This window comes from Triticum aestivum, chromosome 6A (assembly GCF_018294505.1).
Source record: "Triticum aestivum cultivar Chinese Spring chromosome 6A, IWGSC CS RefSeq v2.1, whole genome shotgun sequence".
NCBI classification, from domain to species: domain Eukaryota; kingdom Viridiplantae; phylum Streptophyta; class Magnoliopsida; order Poales; family Poaceae; genus Triticum; species Triticum aestivum.
In genome coordinates, this window is record NC_057809.1 from 222,148,266 (window position 1) to 222,155,487 (window position 7,222).

The following is a 7,222-nucleotide window of genomic DNA, read 5'->3' on the forward strand; positions in this document are numbered from 1 at the left end:
CCCAGCAGCCGGCCGACCGACCAGCCGCGCGCCGGGTGGCACACGTCTCGTCCCGCCCCAGCCAGCGGCACACATGCAACGATCCCGAGGGGGAATATGGCGATCTGTCGGCCCATAAACGACGCGCGTCGGGCGCGTGGGCCGATCCTCTTCATGTGCGGATACGGACGCTGGCGCTTTGTGCCGAGTAGGTTTAGTCCCACCTCGCCCGCGGAGAGACGCGCCGACCGGTTTACATACCCGCGTCTTCGCCTTCTCACAAGCTCGCTACAGAACATGATGCCCTGATGTGCGCCGTGGCCTCCCCGCTCGGCGGCCGAAAGGCCTCGCCACAATGCGTAGTAGTTTACCGTCCGCGCGCGCCCGCCCATGGCTGGGGCTTTTTTTTTACAAAACAATTGTCACATACATTACATTTTAAAGATCTTCATAAGTTTACTATGTCATTACAGCAGTAACACATTCATACAAATATAATATGTTTCACACATAATAATATAAATCGCATGTCTCATAACATTGAACAAGGTGACATAAACATTAACTCAAAGTGCCATGTCTATTATTCTTAAACAAATAAACTGAAAGTGCTAATGACTTTCATCAAACAAGGTGGTTTAAAGAATAAACTCAAAGTGCCATGTCTCTTATTCTTAAACAAATAAATTGAAATTGCCAGTGCCTTCAACTGATTATGAGTACTTCATCTTTATGCCCGGTTCCTACATAACAAATTGTAAACAACTCATCAAACAATTGTGAAGACAAAACCAAAAAATAGTTGAAAAAATGAAAAACTTACTTTTCATTCTCAGAGCATGTTTGCCGTCTATGGCCCTCTTTCTTACAAATGCCACAAAGAAGACCAGGTTTTTTCTCAGAAAATGATTTTGGTCTTCCATTCTTTGTAACATTTGGATCTTTCTTTGCCCGCCCTGTCCTGCTCTGTTTAGGGGCGCCCTTCGTGGAAACTTTCACGGGATCACCTATGACATCAACATGTTGTTCCAGCTGACGTGGATCCTCATGCACATTTCTTGTACTACCAACAGCATCATCATCAGGGACCTTTTTCTTCGCTATTATATTCTGCAGACACTGCATCAACTCATCATAGACGAATGGATCATTTGAAGCAACATGAAAAGCTTCAGCTCCTGTTATACTAAGTTGACTATAGCGAGCACGCTCATCTGCCCCTGTCCAACCCCAGCCAAACAAGTCACTCTTTCGCTGTGCAGGCAGCCCACCTCTCGCAACTTTCGACATCCTCTTAAGAATGCAACACTTAGGTATTTTAGATTTTTTAAGATGAACCAACACATACAGAATGTGTTTGCAAGGCAATCCTTTCCGAAGCATTCGTCCACAACTGCAGTCTATCGTATTCTCAGAGTTTTCAGCTCGATAATTCACGCTGAACTGAAATTTCCGATTATTTCTCCATGTCACGATGAAGGTGTGGCAGTCAACTCCCACTAGCGTCTCAAAAATCTCAAGTTCTCCCATCTTCTTCAGATCTTGTTGAAGAATATAAAAATTGGAATGAGTGAATACTTCAGCGGCATACTTCTCAATATCCTTATATTCTGTGACTGATGGTGGCAATGACTAATTTGAAACACAGTCATCATGCGCCTCGTTCTCACGTAGTCGGACTATGCAATTCTCATAATGCACAACTAGGTCAACAATAGTCATACCGCCGTCCAAGTGCAGGTGAAGACAAGAGTTAAGACTTTCACTCCTTTGATTACTGCGCATACCCAGAAAAAAACCATCTGACAGATATGATGCTGCCCACAGACTCCTCTTTCTGTACATCCTACTCAGCCACTCTTCTGTTTTATCAGTCTTCCATTTACGGACAAAAGTGTGCCATCTCGCCTCAAAGTTGGCTGGAGAGGTGGAGTAGTACAAGAGTGCCATGAACTCACTTAGCGATTTGTAATTAAGGTGCTTCTGCATGTTTTTTTCCACGTGCCATGAGCAGAGACGGTGCAACACATCAACCAAAACCAACCGAATAGCTCGTATCATTGCAGCGTCTCCATCTGTGATGATTGACCTTGGCTTTTTCTGACAATTGGCCTTCAGGATGTCTGAAGCAGCCACACGTACGTCGCTTCGGTCTCGTCGGACACAATGGCACAACCAAAAACTGTGGTGCAACGGTGATTGTTTACACCAACAAAGGGGATGAACGGCATACCATATCTGTTCATCTTATACGTGTTGTCGAACACCGTCACATCTCCATACAATTGATAGTCCCGCCGCGACTGTGCATCGCACCAGAACATGCTCTTCAAACAGCCCTCCTTATCGAGCACGTACTCAAAGAAAAACTCTGGATCCTTCTCCTTTCTGCTCCTCATAATCCCGATTGCCGTGTTAGCATCACCCTTCGCAATCAACTTCATTTTTTCTCGGCAACATAGATTGTACACGTCTCGTCTCAGAAACCCACACTTATCATACGAGCCATACCTGCTAATGAAGTTGTCAACGATGATATGCTTTCTGATCCCAGCTCCTTCCATCGCCAAGATCTCAGCTATTTGGTGATCTCCCATCACTCGATGTGACCGCAGAAATACCACCTCATCTGGTCTAGCCAACAAATGGTTGTGATCATCCATAAAAGCTGCCACGAACCAAACTCCACGTCCTTTGTCCAACTTCACGACTAAATGTGCGCCACACTCGCAACGAGTCTCTGGTCTTAGCCTGCGTGTACGGCCCTCCGGGTTTAAAAATTTACTGAGACGTTTTCCTGCCCTCGAGCAAACGTATCTCCTATACCGAACAGTGGTTGAAAGTCCTTTTCCTCGTTTCACCTTATCTTTTCTGATAATGAATCCACGGTCTTTGGCGTAGTTATTATAGAACATGTGAGCCTCCCATTGTGATGCAAATGTCATACCCATAACCTTCAACTGTGTCTCCAACGCACGTTGCTGGATTTCAGCTTCCTCAATGTCCATATTAGCTCCATCCTCATGCTCATATCCATCTTCACCACTCCAATCATCAAAGTTAGCCTACAATATTCCACATAAGCAAGTGTAAGTTGTCATAACCAATTTTTTATTATTCAATGACATCTTAAATTTTGGACCGAACCTGGCTTATGTTATCCCCGAAAGATTCAACACCATGATTTTCCTCGTTCTGAACGTCAATATCCTCCTGCACATAAAAAATCATATGCACGTGTAAGTACCATATGGTTCTTCATCCGACGAAAAGAATGTACATGACACTTATGTTTTCACTACAAGCACCCTCCTCCTTCTTTTCAAAATCCTCTTCAGGTAAATTATCGTACGACGACCAGGATTCATTGTCGCTGCCATCATCATCATCTTTACTATCATTACCATTCGTACGATCAACACTATCGCTACCATCCCAACTCGTGTCCAAAAACAGATCCGTAAATCCAGTTTCTTTATCCATTAAATGAACTCTCAACCAACACTGTAATATTATAATAAAAATTTGATCTATCAATTTTAAATCAAATTAAATGTACTACGATCATACAGATGAGAAATTCTTATCTAACAAGTGATTGCACATAATTATTTACAGATTCAATTTTTTGACGAACTAGACGGCTTACATGGCATGCACGTGCACTTCGGCCGGCCTGGCGTGGCTGCGGACGGCGAGGACGTTCCCGGAGAGGTTGATCACGGAGTTGCGGGCGGCGACGGCGTCCATGTAGGCCACGTCACCGTGACGACCTGCACGGAGGCGACATCACGTACGGCGGGCGACTCCAAGATCTGTCCGCGCCGGCCAGATCCCGGGTGAAGACGGGGAGAAGGCGGCGATCGACCGAACGGGAAGACGTTGGAATTGGCAGCGTGATCACGTCTAGATCGGCGTGGAAAGGCGGCTATCGGCGGGTAAGGGCGGCGATCGGCGGGGCGGGGCGACGTTGGAATGGGCCGCGTGATCAGCGCAGGTCGTGTTTTTTTTGCGCGAAGGAGAGAGGGTAGTTGCGAGCCGGCCGTATCGGCTCGAGCCGTGCGCTCGGCTCTACCTGTATGGCCACGCCGCATACGGCGCGGGATACGTTAAGCACCGTATGCCCAAAATGCCCTTATACGTTAAGCGGGGGGGGGGGGGTGTACCGAAGCAGACCTCTAAGATACAAACATTAAGAGTGCCCCCTACACAAAAGAGACCTTCGTAGTTATTTGTGCAACCAAATTAGTTCGTAAATGAAACACATAATCATTTTACTCAACAAAAGATTGTAGAGTATACATGAAGGTCTAGCTTATTTACATATTGTCAATCTCATTTAAAATTTGGAGGTATTATATCAGCCTAGGATTAGACGCAATATTTGATTCAAAAATGGATATATTTTCTGATAATATTAGTAACAAATTTAGTGACTTGCTCGATGTTGGTCTCAGTTCATCATTTTTGTGTGAAACTGTCTTAGTTTATCATTTGTTTTGTGGCTTCAGCATTTTTCAGTAAACACTCGCACTAACCCATCTCTCTCTCTCTCTCTCTCTCAAGGCATGACAAAATATCATCATGCATGACCATCTTCTAGTAGATTTGATATTTTGCCACCACTTACTTTGGACTTTGATATTTTGCCACCACTTACTTTGTAATTGATTTTTTGCCATCACTTACTTTGCACTTTGATCTTTTGCTACTTTATAACACAAAAACAATCTTTGTAAATGATAGATGAAATACATGCACAAATCAGAGGACAATTGTACCCTTATGCCTATTTGACTGAAACAGGTCAGCCTGAACACAAATGGGCACGAGCAACAGCAGCCACGGCCAAACACGGGCACGAGCAGCAGCAGAGGCCGCGCATGGCCACACACGGCATGAGCGGCGGCAGCGGCGTCCACGGACGGCCACGAGCAGCAGCGGTGGCGGCGCCGCACGGCCACTCGGTGGCCGGCGATAGAGCACAAGTGGGTGGAACGGCGGCCATGCATGGCATGAGCAGCGGCGGCCTCGCACGGCAACGAGCAGCAGATGTGGCGGCGGCGCACGGGCACGCGGTGGCCGGCGGCGGAGCACAAGTGCATGGAGCGGTGGCCACACATTGCACGAGCAGCAGCGGCGGCGGTCTCGCACAGCTACGAGCAGCAGATACGGCTGCGGCCCGTGGTGGTCGGCGGCGGAGCAAGAGCGCGAGGAGCGGCGGCGTCGACTCGTAACCCTAACCCTAGGCTGCCGGGGGCCGGGGCGGGAGAGAGACGACTCACCTTGGACTACCGGGAGCTCCGGGGAGTTGGCCGCCGCCCCGCCGTCTCTCTGTGAAAGCTGCGGACGAGAGAGATGTGTCGCGAACGAGCTCCTCTCCTCCAGTTTCTGGTCTATCTCGTCGGCAGGGGTATGTTTGTCATTTTACGTGGGACCCATCTGACAGATGGCAAAAGTTCAAAGTGCAAAATAAGTGGTGGCAAAAAATCAATTACAAAATAAGCAGTGGCAAAATATCAAAGTACAAAGTAAATGGTGGCAAAAAATCAAATTCCCCCTTCTAGTATTAGTTTGGATTGGTCACATTATTGTTCTTAACGGAGAAATTACATGGTAGACAGGGCAGAGGAGGGTTATGGAGCATGTACACATGTTTAAGTTAATTTTTTTTTGCGCGTAATTCAGAGAGCTTTTATTCAAAAAAGAGCATTCCTAGGACAGTCAGCCATGAGGCTGGTCACTAGAAAGCTAGGAGTTACATCCATCCAATAAGCTTAGCACAGAGATGCGCCGGTAAGTTTGCTGATCTACTAATATGCTGAATATCAAAGGAAATGAAATGATTACTAAGCTCTCCTATTTCTAGCAGAATCGGAGCCACAATTGAGCGGGAACTGTGGCGAGTGTTTCAGAATGTCACTAACTCCGTGCAGTCAACTTCCATTATCACATGCGAGAGTCCTCGAAGAGTGGCGAATAAGACTCCGTCTCGCAGAGATAAAGCTTCCATAATCAGGGGGTCTGAAATCCCCATATATGGCTTGTACCAAGAACCTAACAAAGCCGAAGAGGATCGTGCGACACCACCTGCGCCGCCCCGACCCTCAGCAAAGTTTAGTGCACCGTCCGTCGTGATTTTTACAGTAGCATCATCAGGAGGTCTCCAGCCGTAACCAGGTAACGTGGCAGCTGCCTTGCGCGGAAGCTGAAGAAGTGCAAGGGCCTCCTTGATCGCTCTAATCGTCGATGTTGGATCCCTTCCCTCTTCGCCATGCTTGATTCGATTTCGAGAGTGCCATATGGACCACATTACGGTGGTGATTTTGGCTCAGTCATCATCAGAGAAACGGGGATCACATGTGATGTCGCGAGCCCATGAGTCAGGATGGAGTCGGGGTAGCCTAATGCCAAACCAAGCACAGGCCTCGTCCCAGAAGCGTTGCGCATGGGAGCAGTGAATAAGAGCATGCTCCAGATCCTCTCTCATCGCTAAGCAGACTTTGCACCGATTAATTGGTGCAATGTGACGATAGTTGAGAGTAGCTTCATCCGGAAGAATCCCACGAAGAACTCTCCACCAAAAAACCCTCACTTTCGGTATGACATTCAATTTCCACAAGGCCTTCCACAACTGATGGTCGTCTACTAAGGTTCCGATAGTCGTCCCTTCCTCCAGAGCCAAGCGCTCTTTATGAGTCATTAGAGCACGGTACGCTGTCTTCACCGTGTAGTTGCCTGATTTCTCGAATGCCCAAGCAAATGAGTCGTCACCTCCCCCTTGCCTGATCGGAATGTTTAGAATGGCTTCAGCATCCGGGGCGACGAAGGTTTCCCTAACCACATCTTGCCGCCACGACCACGTGGTCGTATCAATGAGCTCATCCACCGTTTGAATGGTGGTGCTTGGCGGTTTGAAGATTGGTTTCATCGAGATAGTTCCAGCAATCCATTTGTCATTCCACACTGAAATCGTGCTGCCATCTCCCACTCGAGCGATCAGCCCTGCCCCTAGAGCCTCCTTTCCCGCCACGATTGCCTTCCAAGTGGCTGAGGCCGACTTTGGATCAGATGCGTGCATAAAATCTCCGTCGGGAAAATAGCGACCCTTGAGCACTCTAGCACACAGCGATGTGGGGTTTGTCATTAATCGCCAACCCTGTTTGCCCAGCATGGCAAGATTAAACTGATGCGGGTCACGAAACCCCATCCCTCCTTTGCACTTAGGTGTGGCCAACTCGTT

The 7,222-nt window shown here is 47.6% G+C and overlaps 1 protein-coding gene across 1 annotated transcript; it reads right to left on the reverse strand.

The window, feature by feature from the left end:
* Positions 1-493: 493 nt before the first annotated feature.
* Positions 494-3,739, reverse strand: LOC123127321 (protein FAR1-RELATED SEQUENCE 5). The gene is made up of 4 exons (XM_044546972.1): positions 3,629-3,739; positions 3,127-3,192; positions 803-3,044; positions 494-722 (listed from the first exon to the last, which is right to left on the reverse strand). The coding sequence occupies exon 3, from the start codon at positions 2,985-2,987 to the stop codon at positions 2,094-2,096; it is 894 nt and encodes a 297-aa protein (XP_044402907.1). The 5' UTR covers positions 2,988-3,044; positions 3,127-3,192; positions 3,629-3,739; the 3' UTR covers positions 494-722; positions 803-2,093.
* Positions 3,740-7,222: the final 3,483 nt, after the last annotated feature.